General features: G+C 37.8%; 1 protein-coding gene across 1 annotated transcript in view; it reads right to left on the reverse strand.

The window, feature by feature from the left end:
• The window catches only part of LOC101736196 (uncharacterized), a 36,121-nt gene extending 17,159 nt beyond the window's left edge, over positions 1-18,962 (reverse strand). Inside the window, exons 1-2 of the mRNA XM_012693836.4 lie at positions 18,821-18,962; positions 17,965-18,016 (exon numbers count right to left, since the gene is read on the reverse strand). Coding sequence (XP_012549290.1) covers positions 17,965-18,016; positions 18,821-18,887 — 119 coding nt within the window. The 5' untranslated portion in view covers positions 18,888-18,962. The remainder of the gene's footprint in view (positions 1-17,964; positions 18,017-18,820) is intronic.
• Between the last annotated feature and the right edge of the window lie 1,442 nt (positions 18,963-20,404).

Raw genomic sequence — 20,404 nt, forward strand, 5'->3', positions numbered from 1 at the left:
TCTCAAGGTGGGTGGCGGAATTTAGGTTGTAAATGTCTATGGGCTCCGGTAACCACTTAACATCAGGTGGGCCGTGAGCTCGTTCACCCACCTAAGCAATAGAAATACTTTAAAAGACCCGTTTACGTTTACCGCACTCGGTAACAGACTTCTTCTTCTGTTACTTCTAAAAGACCTAAAATTGCCTAACGTAGTAGCAACGGCTATGTCAAAACCCATTAATTTGTTTATCACGGAGATAAAAGATTTAGTCAAAGTGTTCTAGGAGTACGTTTACAGCATCAATCGTTCAAGCCTTGGAGCTTACGAGTAGTAACCTTGCACGAAGCAGGGTCGGGAAAGTGTTTTTTGCCGGAACAAGCGTAGGCCGGGCTCGCTGAGGCGCACGTGCCCACTAAACACGAGCTGGTGTTCGGATACATAATCTAACCAAATGATTCATAGACTAAGGTTTTTTACTATTACACCGTATAGGTACTTAAGTTGGTTATGATAGTAATGTTGCGTTATATGAATAAATTTCAAATGGATTTCTACAATTTAAAAAAAGTTATATTTGGTAATAAATTATGATTGATAACACATTTACTACCCATGGAGACTTAACAGATATTTAATTAGCTGAATTGGACTGATAGACAATATCTAACAAAATTTCAATTGATTTATTTTAATAGTTATTTAGTAGTAGTTATAATAGTTTAATAGCTAACATTCCACCAAAACGAATTTCAATTAAATTAAGGTTTTTTTTTTATTGCCATTGTAGGCAGACGGGCATACGGCCCACCTGATGGTGAGTGGTTACCGTCGCCCATGGACTTCAGCAATGCCAGGGGCAGAGCCAAGCCGCTGCCTACCGTTTAATACTCTCCACAAGCCTCGTTTAAAGAAGGACATGTCATAGCGCTCGGGAAACACCGTGGAGGGGAGCTCATTCCATAGCCGGATGGTACGTGGCAAAAAAGACCTCTGGAAACGCACTGTGGATGACCGCAGTGGCTCCAGGTAGTATGGATGAACTCTACTCCGGTGGCGGGCGGTGCGATGGTAAAAACGAGATGCCGGTATGATCTCGAACAATTCCTCAGAGCACTCCCCATAGTTAATGTACATCTCACCAGCCAACCTGGTGTTACCACCGGAGCCCATGGAACACGAAAGCCGCCGAATATTGAGGAATGCATGACGGCTTCCCAGTAGAAATAATATGGTATTATAGTATCTATCTATGGGATCTTACAATAAATAATCTGTCACCAGAAATAACGCACTTGTATAATTTTTGACGGGTTTGATTTTTACTACACGGTCTTATTCCATTATCGCGATGCCTTCGGATCTGCTGTCGGTTCTTCTAGGTTGTCGACAACGACGAAGAGTTCGACGTGCGAACTAACCAATAATTACAACCCACCGAGTTTTTGGCCGGATTTTTTCAGTGGGTCGCAATTCCGATCCGGTGGTAGATTCAGCGAAGCACAGATCCTGATAAGGCCAACGTTAGCAATTCTCTTATGTTGAGTCCGTGAGCCCACCTACCGATTTGTGAGCAGTTGGAAGAGCCCCTTATGCTACCAATGATGAGGTAGAGAAAAAAATCGCGGTAAACATTCGTGAACACGTACGTACGTATTTCTTTTGAATTTTTTTACCTTCCTGCCGGATTTAAACACCCGCATGCATCGCTCGATACAAATAAACTGGGCCTCTTATCCTTTACCTATCATAAAATATCTGTTTATGAGACTGCTTATGCACTTGTTCTTTAAATTTTACAGCTTTTGTAAGTCATCGTGGTCTAAAGGATAAGACGCCCGGTGCATTCGTATCGAACGACGTAACGGTGTTCAAATCCCGCAGACAGGTACCAATTTTTCTAATGAAATACGTACTTAACAAATGTCCGTGATTGACTTCCACTGTGAAGTGTTAACGTCGTGTAATAAAAATGAAACCAGAAAAATTTTAATTTGCGTAATTACTGGCGGTAGGACCTCTTGTGAGTCCGCTCGGGTAGGTACCACCACCCTGCCTATTTCTGCCGTGAAGCAGTACTGCGTTTCGTTTTGAAGGGCGGGGCAGCCGTTGTACTGTAAGCACTGATACCTTAGAACTCATGTCGCAAGGTGGGTGGCGGCATTTACGTTGTAGTCGTCTACGGGCTAACTACTTAACACCAGATGGGCTATGAGTTTGTCCACCCATCTAAGCATTTTTTTAAAAATTATAAGCGTATCTAACTCATCCAGAAATGCATTGTAAAAATTATCATTAAAGATTTTGATTAAAACGTAAAATACATCGTGATTAGTAATTAAAAGTTATTAAGCATCATTATGTAATGCTCTAAGCTGTGTAAAATTTTTCCATTGATTAATTACCATCGAGGTAGGTACACACAATACTTCCTAGTGAGTTAACATTAAGATACACGATATTACTGTACACACTACATACACATACACTTTTTTTTTTGGTACTCTAACATAGCAACGAGTAATTTGTTCTTACGTGTTTTTAATTTAACGATTACAATCAATTACTTATATTTGACCTTAAGTTTTGAATCAAAAATTCAACGAACGTTCCGAGTTACTACATACATACTTCTGTTGCTTATGTTTTTTATGTTCTAATTTTAGTCTATACTAATATTATAAAGAGGAAAGATTTGTTTGTTTGTTTGTTTCGAATAGGCTCCGAAACTACTGGACCGATTTGAAAAATTCTTTTTCCATTAGAAGCCGACATTGTCCCTGATGAACATAGGCTACTTTTTTTAATTTTTTATTTATTTATTTTTTTGGTTTCTTGTGTGTTATAATGTTTCCGAAGCGAAGCGAGGGCGGGTCACTAGTATTCTTTATATTTGGTGGGCCAGCCGTTGTAACTATACCTGAGACCTTAGAACTTATATCTCGAGGTGAGTGGCGCATTTACGTTGTAGATGTCTATGGGCTCCAGTAACCACTTAACAACAGGTGGGCTGTGAGCTCGTTCACCCTTCTAAGCAATAAAAAAATATTGTTTGGTATTGCTTATGATTTAATCGGAACATGTGGCATTGAATTTAATATGATAACATTAACAACCAATGCAAAGTAGCACAGTCGCACACAATTTCTTCTACCAACTGTACACCTGATGGTAGTGTACCCCATAGATACAGTTCACTGAGTTTCTCGCCCGATCTTCTCAATGGGTTGCGATTCCTATCCGGTGGTAGATTCTACGAAGCACTTGCTAGGGCTAGTATTAGAAGCTAGTATAACCGCTTAAGCTACCAGCGAATATTCCTATATACTAGTGACTATTCTATACCTATGTATGTTTTATAGGCAATTGAAAGAAAAATTTTCTTCGGTTTTAGCGAGTCGTAAATATTACCTAATTATTACGTAAGAGTAATTGAAGCTCAGACAAAATAAGAACATCAACAATAAAAAAAACAAACTCAAACAGAGGATGTCTTAGTTACAATAAGGAAACTTAAATGGAAGTGGACGGGGCATACTATAAGAGGACAGGAGAAATGGTGTAAAACTATAATGTACTGGTATCCGAGAGACAGAAAAAGATGTCTTCATGGAAGACCGCCCACGTCCACCCTATCCCCAAGAAGGGTGACCGGTCGGACCCATCGAGTTATAGGCCTATCGCGATAACTTCCTTGCTTTCCAAGGTGATGGAGCGAATAATAAATATACAACTCCTGAAGTATCTGGAGGATCGCCAGCTGATCAGTGACCGACAGTACGGTTTCCGTCACGGTCGCTCAGCTGGCGATCTTCTTGTATACCTTACTCACAGGTGGGCTGAAGCCTTGGAGAGCAAGGGCGAGGCTCTTGCTGTGAGCCTTGATATCGCGAAGGCCTTCGACAGGGTCTGGCATAGGGCACTTCTATCGAAGTTACCATCTTACGGAATCCCCGAGGGTCTCTGCAAGTGGATCGCTAGCTTTTTGGATGGGCGAAGCATCACGGTCGTTGTAGACGGTGACTGCTCTGATACCATGACCATTAACGCTGGCGTTCCACAAGGTTCGGTGCTCTCCCCCACGCTTTTCATCCTGTATATCAATGACATATGCTGTCTATTGATGGCATGCATGCGGATGACAGCACGGGGGATGCGCGATATATCGGCCATCAGAGTCTCTCTCGGAGCGTGGTGCAAGAGAAACGATCAAAACTTGTGTCTGAAGTGGAGAACTCTCTGGGGCGAGTCTCCGAATGAGGTGAATTGAACTTGGTTCAATTCAACCCGACAGACACAAGTTTGCGCGTTCACTGCGAAGAAGGACCCCTTTGTCATGGCGCCGCAATTCCAAGGAGTATCCCTGCAAACTTCCGGGAGTATCGGGATACTTGGGGTCGACATTTCGAGCGATGTCCAATTTCGGAGTCATTTGGAAGGCAAAGCCAAGTTGGCGTCTAAAATGCTGGGAGTCGTCAACAGAGCGAAGCGGTACTTCACGCCTGGACAAAGACTTTTGCTCTATAAAGCACAAGTCCGGCCTCGTGTGGAGTACTGCTCCCATCTCTGGGACGGGGCTCCCAAATATCAGCTTCTTCTATTTGACTCCATATAGAAGAGAGCCGTTCGGATTGTCGATAATCCCATTCTCACGGATCGCTTGGAGGAGCCTCTGGGTCTGCGGAGGGACTTCGGTTCTCTATGTATTTTGTACCGCATGTTCCATGGGGAGTGCTCTGAGGAATTGTTCGAGATGATACCAACGTCTCGTTTTTACCATCGCACCGCCCGCCACCGGAGTAGAGTTCATCCATACTACCTGGAGCCACTGCGGTCATCCACAATGCGTTTTCAGAGATCTTTTTTGCCACGTACCATCCGGCTATGGAATGAGCTCCCCTCCACGGTGTTTCCCGAACGCTATGACACGTCCTTCTTCAAACGAGGCTTGTGGAGAGTATTGAGCAGTAGGCAGCGGCTTGGCTCTGCTCCTGGCATTGCTGAAGTCCATGGGCGACGGTAACCACTTACCATCCGGTGGGCCGTACGCTCGTCTGCCTACAAAGGCAATAAAAAAAAAAAGAAAAAAAAGAAACCGAGGTAGACCATTTAGGAGATGGGTGGACGACATTAAGGCAGTTGCGGGAAGCACATGGACCAGAACAGCTGAAAATAGAAGCTTATGGAGGCAGTTGGAGGAGGCCTATGTCTATAATAGACAAACAGACAAAAACTTATAATAACATAGGTAAAAAAAAAAACTTCCATAAAAATTTAATTAATATTAATACCACTACTTACTTAAAACATAGTAAAATAAACATCAGAGGTGTCAAGGGACACCCGGATGGAACGAAGTTCCTTTCGATTAATTAGTGAAGGAATTGTAATTTTTTTTTTAAGTTATAATAATAAATTACGGCATTATGAAGAAAAAAAACAATACTATGAACTAAATTACTATTGTTGAAACGCTATCTCGAGAAACTGTACTCATTACGCGGACCAATCGGATACGAGCAATGTCACGCGATAAGCGCCTACACGTTGATTGGTCAGAATGACGGATCTAAAAAGTGTCGTGACAACTTTTCGTAAGAATTTATAGCAAAAAGTGTCGTGACAACTTTTCGTAAGAATTTTTTCCGTCTAGCCCCCTTTCACAACGCGCGATAAGGAACTTCAATCCAAAAAAAAAAAAAAAAATTATAATTGTATATGTAAAAAAAAAAGGATTTGTCTGAATAAAGGCTATATTATTATTATTATTATTATTATTATATAATTGAAGCTACTTTTACGGTTTTTTCTACTTAATTAAAACACAATTAAAAGTACTTTTCAAATACCGAAAAGATACAATTTTTTACAATCATTTACCACTACCAAGCGCACAATAATTTATCTGTTCAATTCCTGTTGTTGCACGAAACAATGGCATTACAAAGACAAAACGTCAGGGTCCAAGCAACACGGACACGTACCGAAACTTCTTCACCTCAACGACAGGGGTCAGACCGACTGTAAATAGCTCCAGCAGATGCTCCTGACAGCCGATTAATAAGACGGGACTCCGCCCCGGCAGCGGTCCGGGCCACAGGAACGACAATTCACAAACATCCCGACAGATAAGCCGATTACACGAAATCTGCGAGAGCCGCTCCGAATATTAGAGATAAATGCGAATGATGCTAATTTCGGGTGGAAACTGTGTCACAAATTAACGACAGGGGCGTTATAGCTGGGTTTCTTTTTCGATCTTTAACATTACTACAGATAATTTTTTTAGAGAGAGAGAATACACTTTATTGCACACTAAAACACAATTTACATTCAAGAACAGTCAAAAGGCAAATAGATTTGTACAATAGGCGGTCTTATCGCTAAAAGGGATCTCTTCCAGAAAACCGATTAATTTAATTTTATATAAAAAAAAAACAGAAAATTTTCAAATTATCAAATTGTTAATTACAAATGACTGGTTTATCGTGAGGAATCATGATAAACCAGAGAATCCATGAACGATAATCAAATATACATTATACGTTGCAATTCCATATCAGTCAACGAAAAAGTTACACAGACAAAAAAACGACGAATCTCGAAGACAGCTCGGTGAATCAATACACGGCCATATTTAGACGCAGCCCGTACCCGAATATCGAGTCACGAACAATATCAGCTGTTACAAGTGTGTATTAGACGATAGATCATACACGATCCGACCATTTAAGGCAGCACGAGACATATTCCGGTGATGTCATACAAGATACTCGCAGACGACCGGGCAGCAACAACACACTTAACCTAATCCGATACATACTTGACCAAGATACTAATTCCTAACATTCTAAACTACTTAGAAATACAATGCTTATAGCCACCAATAGATAAGTTCAATTAATCTACTTATATTCCATAGCTATCAAATTCCAGATATTGCGATGTGTCGATGTTGAAATCAAACTTTGTTTTTGCCCTTAAAGACAGACGAGCATACGGCCCTTCTGATGTAGAGTAATAACCGTCGCCCATGGACGTCAGCAATGCCAGGGGCAGCGTCAACGTGCTCCCGTACTTAAGCGCTCTCCACAAGCCTTGTTTGAAGAAAGGTTATTAAACTATTATTAAATAGAACTAATGTTAAAATGTAATGAGTGTCGAATAATCATTGAAGTAAACGAATTTTATCAGCACAATGTGCCGCAGTGTAATCTTTGCTGTCTCATACTAATGACAGCACCAATGACTAGGCAATGTTCGGGCCAAGCTAGTTTACATCGACACTATTAGCATTAATAGTAGTAACTATTATATAAATAATAACAACAGATGTACATTAATAGCATAGTAATATCCCATGGTATATAATATTTAAGGTGTTCGTAATAACAGAGTTGAACAAACCTAATCGAGTGCCGTGATAATGCCAACGAAAATAATTATGATCGAGCCGCGAATAAAACGTGGGCCGCGCATTGCCTAGTATCAATCAGAAAATACTATGCGTAAAATTATTAACTTGCAGTCCGAATAAGTTAGGCGAGAACGAAAACTTGTTTTAGACTGTTCAAAACCTTTTTTTCCTACCTATGCTGATAGCCTTGAGAGGCTATTTCAGCTTTACCCTAGCGTGCAGGTGAGCTCTCGGGAATCAAACCGGAAGTGTTGCTAACACTGACCCTAGCAACAGCAGTGCTTCGCAGAATCTAGCACCGGATCGGAAACGCGTCCCACTGAGAAGATCCGGCGAGAAACTCAGCGGGCTATGGGTTAAAATCTTTAAGAACCTTATTCATCACGGGAAATTAGTATACATAAAAATTTTTAAAGACAGGTCAAAGGTCAAGCACGTTTCGTTAAAAAAATACCACGTCTAATTAATATTGTGGCTCGCTCAATTGTGATAAATCATCATCGAAAACGTTAATTACAGTTGCGGTTACGTGGCCACGAATAAATCATATTACAGAAATTTGCAATACCGAAGGATAAACGTACTAAATCATCGAGGAAGTACCAACACTATGAATTTCGAAGGTGGGTGTCGCTGGGATTACTAAATTACATATCGGTCGTCTAAATTATTCCGTACTGGAAATAGCCAAGTGGTACTACTACATTCGTGTTTTGTTTCTCAGCATCTGCACTCTAGACAATCAGTTCGTCGGATGACATCCGAGACGACTAAAAAAAAAATTTACAAAACGCACATGTTCCGAAATGGAGGCATGTGCACTGCATTACACGGAACTATAACGTTCTTATTAATGACAGTTCGGTGTTTGAATATCACGTACCGATTGATTCAAAACGCGTTGAACATTTTGAATGACTTACAAAACATTGAAGTGTAAACGCGTTTAGGTATAATTACGAGTGAGTCGCGGCACCCCAAGCGTTTAAATTGAGATTTGTTAAGAGAGTGGAAGGCGGGAGATAATATGACGGTAACGGAGCGGGCTTTACTATTCAACGGAGTCAATGGCGTGTGACCGACGGCTGCGGAGAGGTCGCCGGGCGCTGGCTGGGTGACGCTGACATTCTTTACCCACGTCTTGTTTCATTTTTACTTTTTTGTTGTATTAACGCTAGTAGTTGTCGAGCACGTCTACTGCTACTGTTACTAGCCGCCGGGTTTCCAAATTATTTAACTGAATTAAGATTTGGTTATTATTAAAACCTATTTCTATTTATTCAACACGCTTAATCTAATCTGCTTACATCATCATATTTTGTAACGTGTTCAAATACAGCAAAACTTCGCTCTGAACGAAACTTTCGGCGTATTCTTCACAAGACTCATCAATCTCAACAAAGTAGTGCGATAAGCTTGTTTTAGCCATCGTTAATCCACGAAGCTCGAGATAAAATAAAGCTAGAGCTCATTGGAGTGTAATCTCTTAATCATTTCGATTTATGTTAGCCTGTGCATCAGAAGTAGAATACAATTATCTGAACATTAACAGCCGAAGGGCAAGCGGTTGTCAGGGGCCCATTTGTCATCGCTGCCGGCGGGAGGGGGTAGGAAGAAAGTGGTGGCTACTGCAGACGAGACCACAAAAACACGACGCAGGGAACAGGGCGGGTCCCGAGCCACCGCACTAAGCACTCGGCTACAGCAGGGTTGTACCCTACAGCGTTGCCAGGACTGTTTAATGGCCACTATTGTTTTGTACATTGTTGCCTTTTGTAATGTCCGAAGTTTACGACGTAGTGGATTGATATATTTACGTTCATTGTTAAAACTGTAAATGTCTTTAAATCGAAAGAAAACGGATAGGAATTTCCTATAAGAAATCGAAAAATACCGTATTAATATTATACATGGTTTCGGAGAATGGCTTGTTAGAGAAAGCTATAGTAATCGGCAAACTTCTTGAGCAAATGACCTTGACTGCGCAGAACCGAATTTTAGATCACTTTGGTGGTGAGGGTGAGGCGCGACGGCAGGGGAAATCGTATCGAGCGCGTTATTGGTAGATCAGTCGAACCTTGCGTCCCGCACCGCGCCCTCATTCCGCTTGCTCCCAAAAGTACGCTTGCGTACAGTGGAAAGTCTATCGTTATTAATCGTTAAGTTATTTGTTATAATTGCTTGTGGACTTTGTTGCCATTGCTATTTGTTGAGTGTTTGTTGATTTTTTATAAAACATACACTATGCCGTGACAAACTCTTGTAGTACTTAAAAGAAAGGGTAGAAAAATTGTGTACGACGTATATTGCTTCATTATAAAACAGGGGAAGAATGATATGGAAAAATTAAAACAGACTTCGGAAGCAACAAAAACATCAGTGAGTACTGTTAGGTGCATTATTAACGAAGCTAAAGGCTCTGGCTTGCTCGCCGTGTTGCGGACTCCGGGTAAGAAAAGATCAGGGAAGAAGAAAGTTACCGGAATGGATAGTTTCGTTCAATCTGTAATAAAAAGATGTAATCATAATAACTACATAACAAGCAGCGAAACTCCGTACCGTAGAAAGGCTTCGAAAAATTTAAAGAAGATATAAATTTTAATGGCTCGGAATGAAGCTTACGACGAATTATGAAAGAGCTAGGCTTCAGATGGAAAAAAAGAACAGAAAATAATCGGAAGCTGGTAAATGAAAAAAGTAACATTCGATTACTACGAATCGAATATCTTCAAAAAATTATTAATTACAGACAAAAAAGAAGACCGAATCGACCGAGTTGTAAACTACGCCGATGAGCCCTATGTCGACTTATCACGATGATAGCGACTCGGGTGATGAAAACAGTGATGATGATGATGGTCAAGATTATGATAACGAAAAAAAAATTACAAATACCAGCTTCGCTTCAACTGAACCAAGACCTGGCAACAGCTCTAGTTTTGACTTAATAGAAGGAATATCTATTTTACCCCAAGATTAAATTATTACAATTATTAACCTATATGTTTTGTTGATATTCTAATAAATATATAAATAAATACATATGTTGATTTTAATAATTTAATAGCATTATGACGCAGAGAAAGTAATGTTTTTGCACGTGAGTGTACCATGCGCAAACTTACCCCCACTACGTCAACAAATGCTCAAGAAGTTTGCCGGTTATTATACTAATGGGAATTTTTTTTTTATAAAGATTTCGGGATTCAATGTGTATTTTTATTTTTATTTTATTTATATATTTTCTTATTTTCGTTCTACCTATCACTTTCTATACCACAGACAGTGTGAAATAAATTGTATTGGATTTTTCTTCTGTCTTAGATTGTAGACTGTTAGGCTACAGTTTACATTAAAGTATTTATTTGGTCGGGATCTAAAAATCCCTCAGTCATAAAAGGGTCAAGCGACCATCTCCACAATGGTGCAAAAACCCCAAGTGTACAAACTATATATTGGATAGAACAGAAGGCGGGTGCCGACCTCTTTTTGCTGTCGACCCGGGACGCACAAACAGGCGACATTATTTAATTTGCAAAGTACTGCGCAAATTACATATTAAATTCCATTAGATATACGCGCAAAAAAGGCTTCAATGTGCATTCCATAATCGCTAAAGTGTTCTTCAAACGTTTGGGGAAATACAGACGCTTTCCGGCATAGTAACCATGAAAGATAATTATTTAAAAGATGAAAACGTTTAATATCGTTTTGTCTTGTGGTAGCGAGTGTGGTCTTCAGTGATACTATGTGTACCGCATGTAGGTATACGTGGCACAGAATCATTAGCGGCACTCGGTCGTTTGTTAGAACCATTCGCGGCCGGAGACGGGTTTTTGTCTCAACTTCCAAATTGCATCCGCACAATAACGTGTGCCACGAATTGATTTAGAATTACCTAGGTGTGCCCGCTGTTCTATCAGCGTTATTTTCGGAATAAATAATTATAATTAATGACAGCTCACCTCAGCTTCTGACCTTAGTCTTTAGCTTTTTTAGCGCTTGAAAAATGATTTAATTTTCTATTTCCAGTTCTTGTTATAATGGCGAGATTAGAATATGTAAGTTACTTTTTTTAGATCGCTTTACAAGCATTTTTAATAATTATCCAAGCAAATTAATGTTATAATTTAAGGTTAGTTATGTACCGAGCGATAGACTTTTGTTTGTTTCATTAAGATTTTCATGGAAAGCGGTTTATTCGATTTTAGGACGTGTTGTAATTGGAAGCACGCACGAGTTTGTAAGTTATGCCAACTTCTGCCGCGTCTACAGTCATATTCATACCATCTAGAAAGGCATAGCAGTTTTATTTATTATTGAGACTACAATATTAGTCCTCAAATTCGGGTGGTAACATTCTCCTTACCATGTCTACGCTTCTGTTGATTCCCCACTAGTCAGATATGTACTTGTGTAGCTTAGTGGGATGGATAGGAGGGGGAAATAGGAATTATCTTACGGATTAGATATTTATAACAGAAATCTGTGGAAAGAATACGATGAAAACAAATCTATTGAAGATACTTGCTTCGCGACTGCTTATCAATGCACATATGTACATAAATTATACGGGGCATATACCTAGTAAGCACCTATGCTATTGTATTCAATTAACTGAGGGATGTGAACAAAGATGATTGTCTCTATGGATACGCGGAGATCACAATGCCAGATGTGTATTTCCGATCGAGAAGGCTCTCGATTGATTTAAATCAAAGAGTTGTATCCTCCTCCGCAAATCACAAGTGTGATATGATGAAGCCTAGTAAAAATGCTTTATTTTTATTTTATTTATACTTATTGTACACAAAAAGAAAATACAATAAAAACAGATTTAAAGAATTCTAAATACTATGTACAAAGGCGAGCTTAACTCATTCATGAGTTTTCTTCCAGCAAACCATTATCAGAGAGAAATACGATGTATAAGAGGGGAATAGTGTACAATATAAGAGCTATTAAAGCATGATTTTTAACTAAGCATTAAAAAAATAATCTAATATTAAATTAAAAATACATATAAATAAAAATACATAAAACAATAACTTAAATACGATTAAAGTGACAGGAAATGCTTCGTTTTTTAACACAAAAAAAATTATAATTTCAAAATACATTTCAGTTTTGAACTATTATTTAAATATACCTACCTACCTACGTGAGTTTACAGTTTTCTAGATGAAATATTAATGTTATTCAAATATCAAGTTTACAACTTTCAATGATGTTATTTTCGATCTCACCGCACCGCATTTGATCGCGCATTTAGCAATACGCACAATACCCGACCGTATCCTAGTTTCATTAAAGTTAAAATTTCAAATTACTTCATCTATTCGTTTTATGAAAAGAACTTTTTCTAAGACTTGCCAGATAAAATACTACGGGACGTCAAAGCGAATTAAAATTGAAGTTTAGTACGATGTTAGTATGAAGTTTAGTACGATGTCAACAGTCCAAATACGAATCCTCAAGTTCTCCGGGCACATCACTCGTAATGAGGACTCCATTGAGCGGTTGGTGGGGCAAGGAAAAGTCGGGGGCAAAAGATCTCACGTACGATCTCCAACACGATGGACCGACCTCATAAAATCTGTGACTCACTCCAACATAAATGATTGCTCTCACTCTGCGAAACATAGTGCCACATGGCGTCACATTGCGAGAGCATCGGTATCGCAGGATCCGACTGATGCATGACCACGATCACTCTGTCAAGAGTGCTTACGACTGGGAAGAACGATGTTAGAAGAGTATATGGCCTACGCGGTGAATTATGTTTATTGTAAATATTGGACAACGCGAATGTCAAAGGTATAGCAGAAATATTTCTACTATTTCCTAAATAAAGAACAATAATTGTGAACAGATTTTACTATTGTCGCTAAACAGCGATATACCAATTAATTAGAATAAATATCAAACATTAGTTATAGAACACCTAGATGTCATCGAACCTTTTTAATATGAAAAATGTGACAAAGTTCAGATATTAATATAGATGTTATGATAAACACATACTATGTATATACATACGCAAAGATAAAACAGTTAAGTACAATTTTCCCCTGTGTTTATTGACAAATTTCCTTTTTTTTGTACTAGCTAATAAGGAGCTTTAAATGGCATCAATAGTTTGATGGGAAATAGTTTTTTTTTTTCAATCACAATGCAATAAGGAAAATGTAATACATGAAATAAATTTACATCTTCAAATTTTCGTGGTTATGGTCGAATTTCCGTCATAGGACGACCCACCAGATTATATTAAGTAGTATGCAAAATCACAAACTCACTTCCACTTAGTGATTTAACAATCAAATAGTTTATTGCCCGTCGACACGCAAATACGCTATTCAGTTTTGTAAATCTTGTCTGTTAAGTTTGTTGAAGATCAAGAGATACGCTATACTGAAGCTAAGCTAACCTAGCTACAGTAACAGCAAATCTGTGTGGTGAAAGTAGTTCTGTAGTAATTTCATGCATTTGTCGCCAAAATGATCTAGTAGCGCCCTCCCCTGGCTTATCCTGGTACTTCAGGATATATATATATTTTTTTTTATTGCTTAGATAGGTGGACGAGCTCACAGCCCACCTGGTGTTTAGTGGTTACTGGAGCCCATGGACATCTACAATGTAAATGCGCCACCCACCTTGAGATATAAGTTCTAAGGTCTCAAGTATAGTTACAACGGCTGCCCCGCCCTTCAAACCGAAACGCATTACTGCTTCACGGCAGAAATAGGCGGGGTGGTGGTACCTACCCGCGCGGACTCACAAGAGGTCCTACCACCAGTAAAAAGTACTTCAGGATATTTCACGGTATTTTAAAGTCCGGTAATTATATTTCCATTATTTATAATATTTGTATAAATTTTGTTTTGGGAAGCTCTCATGTCAAATTTGATGCTTCTTCTTTCAAAAGTTATGAACTTCTCTTAGTCAACCTCTGACTGTCTTCCTTGTTCTTTTTATGGGTAACTTTAAAAATACGACCATATATGTACATCATGTACATTTAATTACCAGAAGTAGATGTATGTTATTTCGTTCGTCTGGCTATGAAAACTAGTGATCCCCCGGTAATCGCAATTCGACTACTATTAATTGAAACTATAAGTTTGTACACTATTATGATTCTATTGTCAGACTACTATACTTCTATAGTCACAGATTTCGCCAAGACTCTACTTTAGACAAATATTAATTAAGACAAACAATAATTAATTTATTCTCAATTTGACCACAGATTTTACACAATAACAAAAATTTGACAATAAAGGTAGAATATAATAATATATGCGTGTGTGTCATGTTTCTTTTATTGATTTTTTACATTCTGCACTCAGTTCCTTCTCTATATTCTCTATAAGTGTGGAAAATTTCATACTCCTCCGTCCGCGCAATTTTCGTAAAAAGGGGTACAAAGTTTTTGCTTCACGTATTATTATATAGACTAGAGGTCCCGCAGTAGTCGAAATTCGACTATAATTAATTGGAATTGTAAGTTTGTACACTATTATAATTGTATTTTATACTTCTATAATCACAAATTTCGCCAAGACTATACTATAAAAAATATTAACAAAGACAAACAATATTTAATCTCAATTTGACAACAGACATCAAAAACAAAAGTTTGACAATAAATAGTATGCATGCATGTGTGCGTCAAATACATCGTATGTAGTGTGTGTAATGTTTTCTTTATTGATTTAATGTATGTTTTATGCATTATTTAATAAAAATATTAGCATTGTGCACTTCTTTTCTATATTCTCTATAAGTGTGAAAAATTTCATACTCCTCCGTCCGCGCAATTCTCGTAAAAAGGGATACAAAGTTTTTGCTTCACGTATTAATATATAGATGACGGACTTTCATGCTACATTTCAGCGCTTATTCTCAACTAGCCCAACAGGCTCTGCGTTAATGAATTAGTCAAGTCAGTCACGGCAAATAATTATTTATTTATATAAAATATACGGTATATTTAGATATTGAACATAAACATAATACTTACTTTAAACACAATTCCGTACCTTGAATAAATCAACAGATTCAATCTTTCACTATTAATTGCGTTTCGCACGGAACTAATCACAATTGGTCAATGATGTGCCACTGTGGCAAGAGAAGCTGAGCTTAACTCGCGCAGATTTCGATCAGCAAAGAAACTAACTTAGCTTCTCCTGTTTTAATTTACATACTTTACGTTGTCACGTTGAGAGAATTCCCATGATCGTTACACTCGACCCAAACTATGGACAGTAATGGACTTTTGTAGTTTATCTGTGATGATTACCTAAGCAATACGAACTGAGGTAGTGACGTAGCTTAGGTCGTGATCTGCAACCTGCATTATGATACTAAAGAGGTACTTGTAACATCCGTAGATCAAACCATCAAATGTGACGTCAAACGATTGCTATACGTTAAACAATATAATTCGTTTAGCCGAAAACCATTGAAAAGAAGAGTTTCATTTTGTGATAGCTTTTATGTTGTTATTCTTTAACCTTCTAACGAAGAACATCGATCATTTATTGTTGTGACGCAAGTTCCGCTAAAACTTGGTCTATGTTTTTTTTTTTTATTGCTTAGATGGGTGGACGAGCTCACAGCCCACCTGGTGTAAAGTGGTTACTGGAGCCCATGGACATCTACAACGTAAATGCGCCACCCACCTTGAGATATAAGTTCTAAGATCTCAGTATAGTTACAACGGCTGCCCCACCCTTCAAACCGAAACGCATTACTGTTTCACGGCAGAAATAGGCAGGGCGGTGGTACCTACTCGCGCGGACTCACAAGAGGTCCTACCACCAGTAAAATGTTTAATGATAATCTTTTATTGTATCACAAGTAGCGATTATAATATCTCACAAGCATTGAAGATAACATATCCAAGAACTAAGGTAGGTTGTTTGGATATTGTCTTTCTTGGTTACCTCAAAATGTTTTCCATCACCGGTATCGACGCTACCAAATCCCGCAAGAAAAAAACGTTAGGTAACGCTCATTCGAGCATTAATTTTCTTTTTGTTGCTAAATACAGTCAAGTCAATGAATATTAATACAGACTTCGTCTCAGTTAAATTATATTACGCAAAATCGAATTATTTGCGACTTTGCTTTGTTGATTTACCAAAAATTATTAGAAAATAATAATAATGATAAACCTGCACACACATACGCGCGCGCACGAATATAATGCAATTCAAATATTGTCAAATAAATTGGAAAAGTTTTGGTGTGGTGTTAATATTTTTTTGATATAATAAACTTTACAGTCGAAAGGTTTTGTACATTGAACCCGGCAATTGACTAGCTCAATAATTTGATTAATGCATATAAAGTTTTATGATATGTAAATATATATATGAATATTTTTTTAAATCTATGAATTATAACCATACCGTATCGGTACTTGTCATAGATAGATTTATGACGTAAAATTATTAATAAATTTTACAAGACAGCTTTTAATGAATTTTAATTATTATTCAATTTAAGTAACGTATATCTAGTATGGAGTGCCTACTTTAATTATTTTTTTTTTTTATTGCATTTATTGCCCTTTTTTTATAAGCCTCGGCGATTACAATTAGTAAAAGAATAAAAAGGACTTCTTTCAAAGCTTGCAAGCACGTTGAAGAATATGAAAAATGTTTTTGGTAAATGTATGTAATAATCACATGGTGGGAGGGTTTTTACCTACCTACACACGTGTATACTTCCTACCTATATTTTCTTCCATAAATACGTACGTGACATTTGCTTAAGAATGCCTTCCACGATAAAGAAAAAACGTCGTGTAAGAAAATCATCAAATTAATTTTTTTTTTTTTTGCTTGCGTAATACTGACGGTATGGCGTAATGTCAGCTACACGGGTAGATACCACTATTCCTGCCGGTTTCTTCAGCAAGCAATCATGCGTTTCAGTTTTGGGAGTATGAGACAGACAAATACTATATATATATATTATGATTTTCATTTTATGCTTTGTAGTGGGTGGTGGTATTTACGATGTGCCCCAATTTTGTGGCCCCAATAACTACTTGCTTAATATCAGGTGGACCAAAATCCTGTTGGTCCATTCGTAACATTAAAATATGGTTAATATCAATATGTTGATAAACTTGGCCAAGATCAGGGTTTACATATTATTCGATTGCACACCATGTTTTTTTATTGCCCTTGTAGGCGGACGTGCACACGGCCCACCTAATGGCGGGTGGTTACTGTCGCCCATGGACTTCAGCAATGTCAGGGGCAGAGCCAAGCCGCTGCCTACTATAAAAGGTGTAGCTGGCTAAGATAGTGAAATGACTTTTGTGTGAATGTGTGCATGAAGTTTATTAAAAACTGCATTGTATTTTGCAAATTCGACCGAAGTTTTTTTAAAATATAAAATAACAGAATATTAATATTCTTGGTTAGTTTATGGCATTACTACTCAATTTACATTGTTTTTACATAAATTACATTACTTTCAAGCGTTTCAAGTTGTGTCAATTAATAAATTAATATTTGTAATTAAAACTTCTTATTTTTACTTACCTAACAAATAATTGCTCTTGGTTGTTCACCCTCCATGACACTACAGTAGCACCTAGGAGAGATTGTTTTTATTAGTTATCATATTTCCAATTTTATTCAATATAATTAATTTTAATTACAATATTAAAAAAAGTACATGTATAGATTCTGGTAATTTTAATTTCTGCGCCCAAAATGGTGCTTTATTGTTACATTGAATCATTCAAACTAGGTTCCTTTAAAAATGTTTTAACCCAAATTACATTTTAAAATTTCTTGGATTTTTTTATTTCTTTTTGGAAAAGTTTGGTACATTAATTATGGCTTTTATATTTATATATGGTTGGACTTCAAGCCATCATAAGTTAACTAACATCAAATAATTATTTTTATGAAGTTTTAAAAGTTTAATATCACACTGTTATTGATCAGATTCTGAAACTAATCACTGATCTTACCTTTGGTTTTTTTTTGTGAGTACATCAAATACCAACCTACAATTTAAAAGTATCTACAGTTTACTTCCTACAATCCAATAGCCAAGGTCAGACTCGCCGCAGACAACTCTATTCTATTCACTCAGAAAAAAAAACTTGTTACCTCTCAACTAAACACCTAATACACGGTACATACGAAGGTGCGCTTATTACATTTTAAATTTCAACTCGAGGACATTCATACAATAGGCAAATTGTAAATCCAATAAATTTAAAATTTGTTGTTTTTTTTTAAGTTACGCGCGCGTCTCTTCAAATATAAATAAAGAACTGAGGTTATGTGGTATAACGAATGATCTTAGTGACAGTTCAATTCAGTAAATTATTTCAGTCTTATTGTTGTGTAGTTGAAAGATGCAGTAATAAAATCTAACACTCACCGAAAAGATTTACGGTACATGTTGTATTGTTGCCTCTGTCGAGAACGACAACACTCGTTGCTGCCATTTTCTGTTTGACAGCGAAGCCAACTGACAAAATATTACTATTATGACTGTCGATTTGAAGGTATTTTAAGTGTTGCTAGATCTCAGAATTTAATATTCACGGCATTTAAAAAAAAACAGTAACCAATCACAGCTTTGTGCCTTTGATGCGCAGAAGGACGTTTTAGTCATGGCACCACAATTCCAAGGGGTATGCTTACAACCTTCCACGATTACTGAGATAATGGAGTCAATGTTTAATCCAATCAAATTTAATCATAGCCTGCTTATCTTTGACTCCGATTGTCAACTTGGCTTTAAGGATCCTGGGAGTCGAGCGAAGCGGAAAGAGCGAAGTGGTTCTTTACGCTAGGAGAAGGAAGCGTGGTGTAGTGCTCCCACCTCTGGCTTGGGGCTCCCAAATACCAGCGACTCCCATTTGACTCCGTTTAGAAGAGCGCCGTTCGGATTGTTGTTGATCGTTTGGAGCCTCTGGAATGGCTACGGTTCTCAATATGTTTTTTACTGTATATTCCTTAAAGAGCACTCTGAGATATTGATTGAGATGATCTCTTCATCTCGTTTTTACTACCGTGCTGCCTGTCAGAAGAATTCATCCATACTAGGTGGAATCACTGCGTCTGTTCACAGTGCGTGTCCAGAAATATTTTATGCCACATACCATCCATCTTTGGAATGAGCTCCCCCTCCACTGTGCTTCCCGAGTGCTATGACATATCGTTTTTCAAATGAGGCTTGCAGAGAAAACTCAGCGGTAGGCAGCGGTTTGGCTCTGCCCCTGGCATTGCTGATATTCAAGAGTAGGTGTATCCACTCACCATCCTGTGAACCGTATGCTCGTTGGTCTACAAGAGCAATGTAAAAAATCAGAACTTACCGATGATCTAAATTTTATACTGGTCAAGCAGTATGCATTTTTTTATTACACTTAATTAGTAGAGAGACTTATGGTCTATCTGGTTTTAAATAGTTATCGGAGCAGAATAAAGTAAAATACATTACTTTTGAACACGAATTTTCCATTTTTATGATTAAAGGTCCTACCCTCCAAAGAGGAATGCATTTAGCCATTTATTTTATAAGGGCAATACACAGTCGTATTAGCGTTCAGGTTTGAAGGGTTGGAAAGCAATTGCACTGTAAGCTACGATGTTGATGTCTATGTGTCTACTATACTGAGACTTTAGAACTTATATCTCGAGAGGGTGGCGCATTTACGTTGTAGATGTCTATGGACTCCAGTAACCACTTAACCCCAGGTGGGCTGTGAGCTCGTCCATCCATCTAAGCAATAAATAAATAAAAATGTACTCTGATAGCCATTTATTATCGGGTAGTAACGTTCTCCCAATTAAGTATCTACCATAAGTCATTAGCCAAGGGCGGATCCAGCTTTGGTGCCAGGAGGGGGTCACATAGTCATGGTCAAGTCAAGAACTTATAATTTAATTTTGATAACAATAGATACAAGTAAAAAGTAGGTATTTGATTATAAGCACATTAAAGCTATAAAGAAAT

This window comes from Bombyx mori, chromosome 5 (assembly GCF_030269925.1).
Source record: "Bombyx mori chromosome 5, ASM3026992v2".
NCBI classification, from domain to species: domain Eukaryota; kingdom Metazoa; phylum Arthropoda; class Insecta; order Lepidoptera; family Bombycidae; genus Bombyx; species Bombyx mori.